Raw genomic sequence first — 16,157 nt, 5'->3', positions numbered from 1 at the left:
TTTTTTTTTAAAAAATATATTCATTTATACCAGTTGTGGCAACTGGCAAACCTCATTGCCTTACCCCTCTTACACAAAAATACTTGCATCTTTTCATTGAATATACAAGCTCTCTTTTACTTTACTCACCCACTTGATTATTATGTCTTCCCTTCTATTAATTTTAAATTTGTGCTATAAATCTATGATGTACTTAAGAGCCAAATGGAAACATAATGTAAGTATCTAAGCTATTTACAGAAATTATTTCATCATCTTCCATTATTTGTATACTAATTAAATTCAGACGCCTCTCTCCTAGCTTTCCAAGTCATTTTTCTTTTAAAAATTAAGTCTTCAAAACCAACCAAGCGCATTAACACTAAAAAATAATATGACTCCTTTATACACCACTCTCACATACTTGTACTAGGATGACTTGACTATGTGAGACTTTATCTATATACATATATAGTTTATACATAGTACATAGAGGTGTCAACTTAGGTACTCGGATTGAGTTTGATGAGATGAGGTTGGGTCTATATAAAGTTGAGTCATGTTAAATTAATATGTTTATATCACTAGTCAGAATCTAAATCAGATTAGATTGGGTTAGTGCGTAGATCAATTTTTGACACCTCTATATATACTTCATATATCATCTATAGCATAGAAAAACAAAAACTTACTCTGTAGTCTACCACTCATGGCAGCACCACAACTTCAGGCTCATCCCAGCAACACACCACCTTCTCCACCAAAAATCTCCATCAATGCCAGCCACTATTCAATGCTCCTCAACAACGACGCCAAAGTCGCCAATGGTTTGTGGGACGAACTCGATGAAGGTTTCGACTTCTCTAACCTCCTCTGGGAGTCAGACAACAGCACCATCCTACACTTAGCAGAAAGTGTAGGGCAGTTGTACTTGATAAACACAATCATCCAACGATGTCCACACCTTCTTCGTGTTCCGAACACGAAGGGTGATCTTCCTATACATGTTGCTGCACGGTCGTGCCAGTTTGAGGCTGTTAAGAGATTAGTGTTTTGGGCTGATCGGTTTAACGAGGTTTCTTTGTTGGAGAGAAAAAATAAGGACAGTAATACTGTTCTTCATATAGCATTAGAGAATCAACAAGAGAAAATGGCTAAGTTTTTGTTTGAAAAATACCAAAAAACATTTTATTACTTGAATTTGCAGGGGTTTTCTCCCCTTTATCTGGCTATTAAAGCAGAGTTTTGGGATCTTGTTAAATCTATGCTTTCTGAAGCTATAGTTGACGAGTTTCCTGAGGCTTTGGCTCAATTATTGGAAGGAAAGTCGGTTGTTCATGCTGCAATTATTGCTAAGAGGAAAGGTACAGTACTTTCTTATCCAAGTGGATAATTTTTTGAATTCCCAATGGCCAATACAAGTCGAGTCGATCTATAATTAATTGGAGGAAAATTTGTCTAAAAGGGACTTATATCTTCACTCTTTTGTCTGGAAGGACCTTATATGTTTAAAGTGGTCTAAAAGGATCTTATAAGTATGCTTTGTTGTCTAGAGGGACCTTGAAGCCGGATTCCGGTGTTTGACCTTTTTGCTCCGGCATTGACCAGTCACGTGACCATCACGTGACTTAAAAAATCACCCTCCCTCTTTTTTTTTTCCCCATTTCCCTCCAATTCACATTATATGCCCAGAATATTTCCCCAAATTGTTTCTCACTCCTCACGAAACAAGGTGACTTAATCTGATCCATTGGATTTCCTTAATTTTCGAAGAAATTCAAGCAAGCAGCTTTCGATTAAGTCCATTTCGCATCAGGTACGAACAATCCTTATGGTTTAATTTTTTTTCCCCCAATCCCATTGTTTTAAGCATAAGTTTAATTGTTTGGAAAATTAGGGTTTATAACTCAATTGGTTCTGAAATCATATTTTTTTGGTTATTGAAGCATGTTTTCGACTAAAAGGAAGTCAAAGCTTGCAAATTTTATAATTTCGAAACTGGGTAGAAGGGTTGTGACTACTTTGAATGGGTTGATGAAGATATTTTGGAGTGGCAGAAGGATATAACTAATGTTCTACTATCTGAAAAACAAAGATTGGCTATGAATATCATTGTTTTGAAGGCTAAGGTGGCTTGTATGGAAAATGAGAAGAGAAGATTGATTGATGAACATGAGAACTTGAAGAACAAGATGATGAGGAGCAAGGAAGGTGTTCATAGAACTTTGATCAGGACTGAAAATTGGGGAATTAGAGGGAAAAGGTGAAAAAAAATAATAGGGGGAGGGGGTGATTTTATTAAGTCGTGTGAAAGTCACATGACTGGTCAACGCCGGAGTAAAAAGTCAAACACCGGAATATGACGTCAAGGTCCCTCTAGACAATAAAACATACTTATAAGGTCCTTTTAGACCACTTTGAACATATAAGGTCCTTCCAGACAAAAGAGTGAAGATATAAGTCCCTTTTAGACAAATTTTCCTTAATTGGATGGTGGAGACGTATACAATCCAATAAATATCATGCAAGCTTAAAACAAAATATATACTTGTAGCATGAAAACTAAAACAAAAGAACAAAAAAACTTTAACAACGTAAACTCCAATATAAGGAACACCAAATCATCTCAGGACCTATTTTATTCAGCTTATTTTCAGTTCAGTTCAGCTCCAATAAGTTCAGTTTAGTTCGGTCCTTAATTTCCTTCTCTCATAAAATATTTAGTTCAATTCAGTTCAGTTCAATTCCAGTAAATTTAGTTCAGCTCAATTTAGTCGATCAGAACAGACCCTAAGTTATAGCTCTAGCTTATCTTGGAGTGCAATTTTTCGTATTTTGTTGGTTTTAGGCTTGATATTCAATGCATTGTGCATACACCTCCACCACCATATTTGGCCTAGCTAGACGGTAGGGTTACGAAGAAAAAGGGGTTTAGGAAAATAAGGATTAAAATAGATGCGTTAAGAACGTTATGAGCCAGTAAAAATTGGAACAATGTTAAGAATATAGTGAAACGAAGGTCAACATCTATCAACTCTTCTAGAAAGTGGAATAGTCCACTAAGTCACTAACCCATGTATATGATTTTTACAATAAAACAATATTGAAAATATATAAGTATTTCATACTAGTATAACTTAGAAATACATTCTAAAAAATTGAGCAGATATCTTGGAAATGATGGTTAAAGGATATAGGGAGCTACTATACGAGAAGACAGATGAAATGGGAAGAAAGCCACTATCATATGCTGCTTACACAGGCTTCCTTGATGGCGTTCAATACATAATCGATGAATTCCGAAACAAGCTTACAAAATCGACGAAACTGGTTCATTTCCTATCCATTGGGCTTGCAGTGGAGGTGATATCAAAATAGTCAAGGAGTTTTTTTTCTCGTTTGCCAATAAAGGCTAGGCTAACGTTAAACAACAAGGGGCAAAACATCCTTCACGTGGCTGCCGCGAATGGGAGAGCGGAGATTGTCAAGCATATCTTGCAACAACCGGAACTCGAAATGATGATCAATATGAAAGATGAAGATGGTAACACTCCCTTGCATTTGGCTTCCAAGAGGAAACATCCTAAGGTGGTTTATGAATTTACTTGGGATGATAGGGTCAAGTTAATTCTCCAAAATAAGGATGGATTCACAGCTCTTGATATTGCTGAGGATTATGGAGATCAAATTCCCTCATTTAAAGAGGTATGTACCGATTAATTGTTGTAATTGTTGTTGGTGTTGTTTGTTTGTTATTTTTTTCTTCGTTACTACATGAGGATTACCATACTACTTTCTCTGTTTAAGAATAACTGACTCAGTCAAACTTAGCACACATATCAATTCACCAGTTTGGCCGCCTTATAGATATAATTAAATTTTATTGAAAATTATTAAAATAATTATATTAGTCAAATTTTAATCAAATTTATTACTACGTACATACATGAATAGTGAAAAAGTCTAACATCTCAGTTTTTAGGGGACAAAGGATGAATTTTTTTTTTAATATGCAATTAAGTTAATAATTTTAGGTAAATGATGTACGGAGAACCATGTAGGCTTTTCTTTAATTTGTTACACGACTCTAGTGTAATAGACTAGTTCAACGGATAGAGTCTAAGGGCGAAGTACGTGATGAATCATTGAATAACAAGTCTAGGGAAGGGTTGATCTTAGGTATATGTGGAGATGTGATACAAGATTTTAGCATTGGTGAATAAAATAAAGTTGATGAAGTATTCATATATCACTAGATAAATTAGTAGAAATTCGTACCAAATATACATCCCTTTAATTTGTTCTAGATTGATATTGTCAAGGACTAGAAAAGTAACAAAATATTACTCCGTACTATAGTTATAAGTACTATATTTCAAAAAAGAGAAGAAAAAAAGTACTACTATTCTACATGCATCCTTTTCTTACAAATATATAAATGAGTGTTTACTTTAATTTATAAAACACACAAATTCTAAATTTCAATACTTTCTTGACCCTTTTGAATAGAATTTGATAACTAGTCAAAGTCGTCATTTAAAAAGTGGAGTAATTGTCTACGTAGGAAGAGTGGAGAATTAGGGTTGATTGGAAAAAGTATGATGAATAAATATTGATTGGATGCCACCGAAGAGAGTTTGATCTTATTGGTTCGGATCACGTAATCCGTGATGCATACATAAGTTATTTAATACATAAAATGATGTGAAAGGGTGGCTATCTTTTTAAGATTTCTTTTCCACTTTAAGACTTGCTTTAGCACTTATATAGTGTATTTCAATTCTTTTTAATAGAGTAGCAATTACTCGTATTATATACTACACTATGTACCTGTTACCTCTCACACAAATTTAAAATGAAATTAAATAATGGTAGATATTATGGTCTATGTTTCTCCAAAAAAAAAAAAATATTATAGTCTATAAATTTTGATTATGAATTAAACATGTATATAATACAAAGTATAAGAACTCTAGATATATATCTTATGTTTAAATTAGGGTTCTAGGGTAAATATTTCTATAACATACTTGTATATTTAAAGGTAAAATAACTTTTTTCAAGAAATGAGCTAGGTGATATTTATAATTGGGTATATATATATAGGGAAAAAAAAAACTTAGGACATTGTTGCATGTCCAAACCAATGATTAAGTCTAAAAATAAAATTAAAGATAAGCCTTTCAATACATAAGCAAAGATACATGCTTCCTAAATTCTAAAATAATAATAATAATAATAATAAATAAAAAATTAGGACATGACATCATTCTTGCAAGATAACGGGGATTGACTCATTATTGGTTCCAATGTACTAATACTAATACCACTTGGATAATTTTTTTAAATTTTCACTCAAACCTAACCCTCATCCTAGTTTGCAATTTTAGACTATCCATCTTAAAAACTAAAACGTAAATTAAATTTTTAGAAAATGAAAGCTTCTAAGACTAATTCCATTCTTAAAAGTTCGACTTATCACTGTCTAATTCACATCATACGAAGTACGTTATATTTAGTTTCAGAAGGCATCAAATTTAATTAAAATCACATAACATAGAAAAATTGTCAACACTCTCTAATGCACGAGTACATTCTAGCTACATGTAGATGAAGTACTCCGTTATTTATTCACCTATTATTCACTTTTGCAGCGGTTGACATGGTTATCCTTGAAGAATGCGGGTGTGCCAAGAGCCCCAGAATTTCACAGCCTAAAAATAAATATAATTGAGCCAGACTTTACCATGAATAACCCTATTAATGCACAACACCCACTTATAAACAATGATCAAAATGCCACACCTACTTTTATGTTACTCAACCAACAAAGTAACCTAGGAAGATCTCATCCAAATAATAATAAACCAAAAAACAAGTACAAGCAGAGAATCCACACGCTACTAGTGGTAGCCACCCTAGTAGCCACAATTACCTTCGCCTCTGGCTTCACCGTCCCTGGTGGTTATAGCAACAACAAGCCCGACGAAGGGATGGCCACCCTAGTCCACGAGTGTGCATTCCAAGTTTTTGTGATTAGCAATACCATTGCCATGTATAGCGCCACCCTTGCAGTGGTCACCCTCATATGGGCCCAACTCGAAGATCTTAGGCTCGTCTTGTTATCACTAGACTTTGCGCTACCCTTGCTCGGAATTTCCCTAGCCATGATGTCGGTGGCGTTCATGGCAGGTTTGTATGTGGTGTTGCATACCTTAGTGTTTTGGCTAGGTCTTGTGGTGTTAGTCATGGGAGGAATGTTCTTAGGTGCATTATTAGTTTTCTTTATTCCTCTTTATTCGCCAAGATCTTGTAGTAAGAACAAGATCTTGCGTAATATTTGTCATGTTCCCTTCACCCTCATGTTGTTAGCTTGTGAGAAGGATAAGGGTGGGAAATAGTGTTAAGACAAAAAAAAACCTACATGTAATAAGCTAGTGCTATCTATGGGAAATAGTGTTGAGACAAACCGTCCTAATATTACGACAGTTACAAAAACCATCAAATGTAGAATTAAAACATTACGATAGTTTTTCTAGCGACGTTATTTGTCCGGATTCTAGTAGTGAAAATTAAAAAGTACGTGTTATTGTAAAAAGTTTGACAAAACTTAATGTTATAAGATTTTAACTAAAGAACAAGCTAAGGCTAATCTGAACAATCTAGTTACAAGTCCATAAGAGGCTTTATACTTTTATACGTATTAAAATTAATTGGTGATAGTAGAAGACAATGAATACCTTCTCTAACGTACCAAATGATCTTTTCTCTTCTCCTCATTTCTTACAATATTGTGGGACAACTTGCATACACGTGGATAGCAAAGGGGTCTTAAACTCCTAACATTAAATTAAAAGACTAAGTGCATAGATTAATAAAACCTTAAACACTAACAACTATGTAGTCTACCAATATAGTTGAACACCGAGTGGAGTAGTGTGGACTGGTCGCCTGGCCTTGTGAAGACTTCAAGCGTGATTATTCTGCAATTGGAAAATATGTCGACATTTCCTTCTAACCTTTTAGGAACATACCATTATCACCTTAAGTCCTTAACAACTTTCATTTTTCTTATCAACAAGCTAAGTTTATACTTATTGTCTTGATGTGAATTTTTGAAATACGTAGTATTAGTTGTTTAACTCATTACGATAGGTCAGGTTAGGAGTTAATAGATTCAGATTTAATATAATCAAGGATATATTTCCTCAATTTTTTAAAATAAAAAATTATATTACTTGTAACATGCGTTTCTTATTTATGCTTGTCAATACATCATTTTAATTATTTATTTAATATTTTTAATTACTAACATGCATAATTATAAAAATTAAATATTATGTAAATGTATACATCAAAACGAATATATTTTTCCTTAAGTATAAATCGTCAAAATAGAGTATAGTATCAAGAAAATATGTTGTCATAAATTATGATCCGGAGTGTAATGGAAATGCTAAATACAATTAAATAATCCTAAATAATATAGGAAACCTTATGTAGCAAGTTAATTAAGTTACAAGCAACAGATTATAAAAAGTGAACGTGTGGCAAGTAACCATTTCACTTAACCTAGCAATTTACATGCATTGCTGATGTAATTATATGTAAATTTCTGACTTCTTTATTTATTTGAATGTCTAGATTCCCATACATTGTCTATCTCCCCCATTATATAAACTCCTCCAATCCATCCTCATTCCCTCAATTCTTCATCAAACATCTCTTGCACCACCCTGAAATAGCCCGATCCGATCCAAACCCGAAATCTAATTAATCATACATAGCTTAAAACCAACAGACTTTGATATGTATCCTATTACAATGAAAGAAAAAGAGATCATAGAGAAGGAAAAAGAAGAAATCTTAAAACTCATGGGCTACCCACTCCACACCACAATGCCCTTTCATGACGGTGCTCGAGCCGTGGTGTATGAAATAATGAACACCACCGCGAGATGTAATCTTATCCCACGGCTCACGAATACAACCATCATGGTCTATCCCGTCACAACGATATATAACGCTGATCTATTGATGCAATCGCAAAACAACCGTATCAATTATCAAGGTATTATCAATAATACTTCTAACGGAGGAGGTAACATCAATAATAACGTTCTTGCCAATGTACGTGCTGCCATTGCGAGTCAAAATCAAGGTATATACGACACCCCTAGTAAAATGATCTATATATATATATATATATATATATATATATATATATATATATATATATATATATATATATATATATATATATATACATATATTAAGGTATTTTTATTGTACTCCAAAAATATATATCTCGAAAAATCAATTAATACAATTAAATTCATATGTTAATCATTACTATTATAACTTATATTTACAAGTATACACTTAATTAAGTATATTGTTGAATTGGTTGTTCATATGTTATCACAGAAACGTTGAGGATTATACTCGAGGCTCAACCTGATCTAATTAAGTTCACCGATGAAGAAGGGTTAACTCCTCTTTCGTATGCTGCATCCAAAGGTATTGTTGACATAGTTCTCTACTTCCTCGAAAACTTCCCTAAAACAACCTATATTCGCAACAAAGATAAACATCAATCCTACCCGATTCATAAGGCATGTCTAGGAGGACATGTTAGGGTTCTTGAGATGTTCCATTCTAAATTTCCTACATCCTTAAGCTCCGTTGATAATCAAGCACAGACAATTTTGCACGTAGCTGCTAAAGAACGCGGCAACAGGTTGAAACATGTTGCCGCGTACTTGTTGACACTACGTGAGGGTAGAGAGTTAATCAGCAAGAGAGACGAAAATCGTTGTACACCATTGGATTTAGCAAGAAGCAACAGAAATGGTGAAGTTGAAGAACTTATCAAAAGAATCACGCGTTAATAGGAAGAACTAACCTAGTGTGAATGGCTGGATATGCTACGATAGATGTACGATCGATGAAATATGTATTTTACTTTTATTTTATTTATTTGCTTTTTACATAGTCGTCCGTTGTGTCGTGTGTGTGTGTGTTTTTTTTAGCTTGCTCTAATCAGCAAAGGTTATAAATGAATTATTGTAATATTAATTTATAAATAAGCTTGGAGTTTGGTGATATGGAGATTAAGTGTGAATTTTATTATGTATTTTGAAAAAATAGCCTTGTAACGCTTATATATTTCTTTTTTTTTTTTTTTTTTTTTTTTGAGGGAAGCTTATATATTTCGTATCTTTTGAAAAATTTCTAGTACTTCCACTGTATTTTTATAAAGTTACACATTTTGACCCTAGCACTATTCACTTAATTCACTTTGACTAATGTTAATGATTGTAGAAAAAAAAATTGTTTATCGTATTTATTTCCTAGTAATTGTTTGTGGACATTAATTGACAGCACATAATGGAGTAGAATTGTAGAAGTCAAGAGTCATTATAAAAATAAAAATTAAGACAATTTGCAACTAAACTTTATCATACATGGCAGATAGTATAAGAACAATAATGTGAATTCAACAAAATGTTTGGAATTGGAGTTCAGGCCTAATTATGCTGATAGCAGTAGGTAGGAATTGAATAGACTAGGATGTTATAAACGAATTACTTTTGGTTAAGTTATGGGATGACATCAAAACATATATCTCAAGATATTTGAACATTCAGTATTGAATTATGAGGTAAGTCACCAAAGAGAGTTGTGTAGGGGACTAGGGGTCCACTATTCAAAGGTATAAAATTAAACTTTCTAGCTTAAACTATTAATTAATTAAGGAGCTCTTAAGGGCTTTCATGCAACGATTAAACTAAAAAGTAATTGATACAATCAAACTCGACACACTTAGCTTGTCTATGCATTACCTTAACGTTAAATATAAATGGTTAAGTATTTAATGATAAAACTACCCTTGTTTTTTTAGTTGACATGTACTCCGTATCTTTTATCACGTTTGCCAACACACAATTTTAACGATAAATATCTCTAAATATCAACATTGTAAAATTATAAAAAGTGGAAAAATTGATACTTCATTCGTATTATATATATATAACTTTGTATTATAGAGCAATACCTATTCAACAACATATTTTATCACAAATTATGTTTTTATAAGTCATTTAAAACTCATATGGTCAAAGTTATAACTTATAAGGGACTGTTCTCATTGACTGAACCAGCTGAACTAAACTGAACTGAGCTGAGCTGAGCTGAGCTGAACTGAACTGAATTGAACTGAGCTGAGCTGAGCTGAACTAAAATGAATATTTTATAAGAGAAGGAAATTAAGAGCTGAACTGAACTGAACTGAATTGAGCTGAACTAAACTGAATTTCAACATAAGAGAACAATACATAGTGGAAATAGAGTCAAATAGGTCATTTATCTTGGAACACAAGGAATATATAATTTAACATAGTCTAAAAAGCTTTTTTGATTTGGGCGATTTCACATTTAAATTATACTTTCATTTATGTATAATAGGGATATGAATACATGATAAATTAGTAATATGTATATTTTTCGAACAAAGCAGTAGAAAAGAGAAATGTTTGTGTGATTGTCTAGACAATGCATATAATTTTTATTTTTATTTACTTATTTATTTATTTTTGTTGTTTTTTTTTTCATAAGCTCAAGTGCTCAACCATACATTAATTTAAATTGTTTAGTCGACCTATGAATAAAGTATACTAATACAATCAAATTAAACTTGATTCACTCCGTACTTCGTATTTTATTTTGGTTGGTGATCAAACAAAGTCAAGGGAACCCTCTAAATTCATGACTTGGTCTATCTATTGACTTACCTGCTACATTGAGTTGGCTTTATTTGCTGTTTACATGCCATTTAAGGCTTTGTGCCACATTTATATGTCTAACTCATATGAGATTCTTTTTTTAATGATGTGCCTTATCATTTTATTTTAACCTAATACTCACAACTTCACAAGATTAGACCAAAATTAAAGTTTCTAACAAATAAATACGGAGTATATATTAAGCATTCACATTGAAATAAATTGTTATAGTACCTTGATCGCCAAGAAAATGAAATGAATTAGAATTTTATATCTAATAATGTTAATTGTTAATTGTATGGGCTTAAAATTACATTAGAATAATTAAAGATAAAGAAATGATGATTACTGCATGACTTCCTCTCGTCAAGTTAATTAGTCAATTATAATTAATTTATTGTGTTTGGGTCTTCACACGGTGACTACACGGTGTTTACTAGTAGTAGCTGTGTGGTCGTTTACCCTCTCCAATTCTCCATTTTGTATGGCTATGGTACTATGGCTTAACCTTAAGTAATGTTGACATTGTCCAAGTATGAAATAACCACCGAATACGTAGAGCCTTTTTCGATCATATTAAAGTAAGGTATAGACAAACATGTTTGACTGATTGACATTGTAAATAATACAATAGAATAGGCGTTAAAATTTAATTTTGTAATAATTCAAGATCTATTCAAAAAGTCTTTTCCTTTTTTTTTCTATTAAGGAATGTAATATGAATTTTAGTATAAACACATACTTTAATTTTTTTTTTTTTCTTTAGATTATAAAAATTTGCTCTCATTTGCCCATGAACATACATTTAACAAACAAATTAATACTGAACCATGTAGTCGATGTAGAACTATAGGTTACGTTCTTGTTGGTTCTTTGCTAATCTTTCTAGCATTTTTTTTTTATTTTTTTGGTTACAACACTTAATTATGGTACGTAGATCAAGTTGGGGCTAGGTAACTCTTGATGTTTTGGACTAACTTAAACCCTATAACTGGTTAATTAATTGGGAGGAAGTTTCTTTGTACGTTGTTTTATCGTCTTATCCATCCTTACGTGAAGTCTCAGGACGAGGTTAGAAAACATTAATTCCATGACGTTTCCATGTTATTTGCTACGTTTGAGTTTACATGTACAAAAGAATAAATTAGGCTGTTTTTGGTAAGTAAATAGTTGGTCAATGTCAACATATATTTCTTAGAAATTTATAGCCACTTGTAGTAAACACCGAGTGAACTGCCGTGTGATGAAGGAAGACCAGAAGCGTTAATAAAAAAATTCACATGCACCAAAGAGGAAGTTGATGTGATTTGCTAAGATTTTCCCATAATTTTTAATTATTTTATGTACTCCCTCCCTTTTTAAAACTCGATTCATTCTTCATGTGTGGATTTTTAGGTTAAATTGAAGAAAGTAATAAAATATGAAGGTAGTGGGGTACGTGGAAAAATATAAAAATTATAAAAAGAAAAAGTATTTGAGAGAATTGGAGAAGAAAGAATATGAAATTAATAAAATACTACTCATATGAATTAAATATTATAAAAAGTTTCCAAATAAGGAAATGGAGCAAGCATTTAAAAACGGCAGGAAATGAAAAGTGGAGCAAGTATTTAAAAACGGAGGGAGTAGAACTCCTAACATACACTACTCACAAGTCACAACGCTTTTGAAAAAAAAAAAAAAAAAAAAAAACCTCAATACATTTAAACATTACATGCAATAAAACGAATTATCTAAGTACATTTTCTTATAAATCAACAAAATTTTGAAAGGACTAACAAAATACTTTAATTTCTTTAGTCCCCTGACATTTCAATAACTCGACTTTTAATGCTATTTACAATTACTTGAGATTTATATGTGATAAAATATGGCCTAATGATCTAGTTAGATTTGCCTTGATTCATACATTTAATATGTCAATCAGTTTTATATATTTTTTTCTTACATTTTAGAAATTAAAGATATTCATAATTCAAGTTGTATTATGAAATGTGTAATAAATCTCAATATGTTGTAATATTGGATAAACAAACACAATATAATACTGTACTGATGTAAAAGTCATAATAATGCATTAAAAGATAAATAAACCAGAATATACTCGTTTAAAAGCAGGCAAAAATGTCCCTGGATCTTCACATCAATTTTCTTTATCTTTTTTTTTTTTTTTTTTTTTTTAAATGGCAAAAAAGTCTATGGTTTACAAATGTGAATGCAACATGATACTAATTTGAAGTCTAATCTTGTTAGTAGTAGTAGGTTAAGATAATAAGATAATAAAGCACAAAATTTCATAATATTTTGTGGTTAAAGATCTAGAACAACCGGGAAATGTTCATTGATTGAAATGTAAACGAAACCATAATTGGCAAGTCCTAAGCAATTAAAGAAGGGACGGTGTAGCAGTTGAAGTCAATATATAAACCAAAGTCATCCTCACATTAGTAGTAAAGAAAATTAATTATCATTAATAAAAATATTTAAAAAAAAATAATCAAAGCCTGGACATACCCCATCATTTTAGGCCTATAATTTACATGAAATTCTAGTGTAATTTCTTATACATTTCTCGCCTCCACCTTGCTATATATATACATATTTCTTCCTACCTCGATCTAGATAAAATCATTTCATACATTAAAACGTACACTTGATCAAACTACTATTTACCCTCTTTCATCATATATACTTAATATTTCTTCCTTTGAATTGAAATGACTCGAGCCCTAGGCGGAAGCAACCTAATCCCTCGGGTTATAAACACCAACATCCTAGTCTGTACCATTATTGGTACCGACTGTGATATGGGTTCCAGGGGACACCGAGCAAGTTATTTCCAACATGGTATCGGAACTAATGGTGTCAACTATATATACGATCTAGAGCTCCACGAGGTAGCAAGTTGTGGAAATATCAAAAGAGCTCGAGAGGTGGTTGGCAGGAACAAGGGACTATTATCCCACAAGGATTCTCAGGGTAACATACCCTTGCACCTCGCCGTGGAGAATGGCCACAAGGAGACGGCACTCTTCTTGGTTGAGGTACACCCACAAGGGTCCTATGCCTTGAACAACTCTAAGATATCTCCTCTTTATCTTGCTGTTTATCGCAAGGACTTGGAATTGGTTAAAGGCATGTTTTGTGAGCTGAATAAAGATGACAAAGTGCTTGACAATTTAAAGAAAGGAAAGTCAATTGTTGATGTTGCCATTACATACAAGAATCAAGGTAATTAATTGAAAATCTCTCAATTAATAGTAATTTTTTTTCTTTTTGTATTATATTATAGTCATATTAATAGTCAAACTTATGTATTGACGTGTGTGGTAAAAATATGTCAATTATTTTGAAGCAGAGGGAATGCTTATTGTTATAGTCAAATTAAATTTAACAAAAATTTAGATTCATGATAAGATTCAATGAAACTCTCCATAAAAAAAAAAAATAAATAAATAAATAAAAAAAAAAAAGCATTAAATGATACACAATTAATTTTAACAAAAAAATTAGTTTCATAGAAATTTTTAGTTTCGTGGTACTAATGTTGGTTATTGGTTTTGTCTAATCACAGAAATGTTGCAAATCATACTCAAATCTCAGCGCGAGCTAATCAAATGTCCCAATGAAGACGGATTAACTCCTCTTTCATATGCAGCATTCAATGGTAATCTTGACATAGTTCGTTACCTTCTCAAAAAATTTCCAAATTCTATAAGTTACCTCAACAAAGACAAGTCCAACCCCTTTCACAAGGCAGGCCTAGGAGGCCATGTCGACGTATTAAAGGAGCTCTACTCCAATGCCAAAACTCGTGAATTTTTGCTAGCCGGTGATAATCATAGGCGAACAGTACTGCACCTTGCGGCCAAAGAACGCGGCAACAAGCTGAGGCATGTTGTCTCGTACTTGTTGAGCCTAGAGGAGGGTAAGGACCTTATCAAGAAGGAAGATGAAAATCAACTTACATCTTTGGAATTGGCCAAAAAGAACTCAAATCATGAAGTGGTAGAAGTTATTAAAGGAATCAAGCCTCAATAGATTATGTTACTTCCGAACTTATTTTAATGTCTAGATTCTATATACATATACGTATACTGAATAATATGTACGAAATACGAGTATTATACTACCGCTTTTTTCTTTTCTTATTTTTTTTCCTTATATTCTTGTAAATATAGATCTAGGTTTGAATTTACATCATTGTAACATTTTATTTTGCTAGTTTGTCCTTATTATATAACTCTTATGAATAGCACATATTTGTTCTCAAAAAAAAAAAAAAAAAAAAAATGAATAGCACATACTTGTGTACTGTATTACTGTATAATACTACGGATTAATATACAATTGCATTTGTTTTGTGTATTACAAGCAATTTTAAATAAAAGTAGTATTATCACTAATATGTTGGTGGAGATTTTGTAGATGGACGTACATGTAGAAAGCAAGAGTAAAAGACTAGGGCTGACAAAGAGAGTTTGTTTTTTTTTTTTTTAATTAATAGAATTACGTAATACATGACGCATCATTCATACAGTAGTAAGAAAAAACATAAAATTATGAAAAGGTAGCTAGCTTTTTAAGATCAAAGCTAAGTTTTATTTTCCTCTTTTTGATTAAGATCGACTTGCTAGCACTTATATAATGTATTTCTTGTTTTTATAGATTTTCTTTAAGGAAGCTCTCTTTACAAGAGAAGTTCCTAATGCATCTAAAGAAAGAATGAGAATTATTAGACTAGAATCATCACAAGGAATAATTACCATATAGTATTGTGCCCTACCACGAGAGGGTGGCAAACTTTTGTAAACTTTTTAACTATTAACTAAGCCACTTTAAACCCTCAAAATTTTTTTTTTTTAAAAAAAAAAAAAAAAAAAAAAAAAAAAAAAAAAAAAAAAAAACATGTAGTTGATATGTACTCCGTATGCATTACATATAACTTATCTAAAGGAATTAAACTAATATAAAACTTTGTTGGTAAATATCATTTTGATTGCATTACAATAGGAATTTAGTACATACATTCTTTTTCACATGGAATGAGTCAGATTTTAATCAAATAAGCTAGCTAGCAGAGTATGTATGTAAATTAACATCGATCTGATCCATGCACTGCAAGTCTGCAATGGCTATTGACTTGCATGCATAAGATCGATCAATATGTTACTCAAAGCACGTAACATGTAATGTAATTAAACACACCACCATCATTAATTAATACAATAAATACCCTCCATTTTTTTAAGTCCATAACATTTTTCTTTTAAACACTTTTTTTTAAGGTCATGGTAATGTTATATGTAGCTCTTAAGGCTAAAAATAAGCATTTAGTATTTTTCTAATATTGTATTAATTTAGAAATGCATAATAAAATTACGTGCAAAATCA

General features: G+C 31.8%; 1 protein-coding gene and 1 pseudogene across 1 annotated transcript; both read left to right on the top strand.

Moving 5' to 3' along the window:
- The first annotated feature begins 688 nt into the window (after window positions 1-688).
- Window positions 689-6,380, top strand: LOC145600297 (protein ACCELERATED CELL DEATH 6-like; annotated as a pseudogene).
- Window positions 6,381-13,480: 7,100 nt separating this feature from the next.
- LOC145600296 (uncharacterized) lies at window positions 13,481-14,893 on the top strand. Its single transcript, XM_081656214.1, has 2 exons — window positions 13,481-13,994; window positions 14,338-14,893. The coding sequence occupies exons 1-2, from the start codon at window positions 13,481-13,483 to the stop codon at window positions 14,802-14,804; spliced, it is 981 nt and encodes a 326-aa protein (XP_081512340.1). The 3' UTR covers window positions 14,805-14,893.
- Window positions 14,894-16,157: the final 1,264 nt, after the last annotated feature.

This window comes from Chenopodium album, chromosome 21, assembly GCF_948465745.1.
Source record: "Chenopodium album chromosome 21, dcCheAlbu1.1, whole genome shotgun sequence".
Lineage (NCBI taxonomy): Eukaryota > Viridiplantae > Streptophyta > Magnoliopsida > Caryophyllales > Amaranthaceae > Chenopodium > Chenopodium album.
This window is presented reverse-complemented; position numbering and strand designations above follow the sequence as displayed.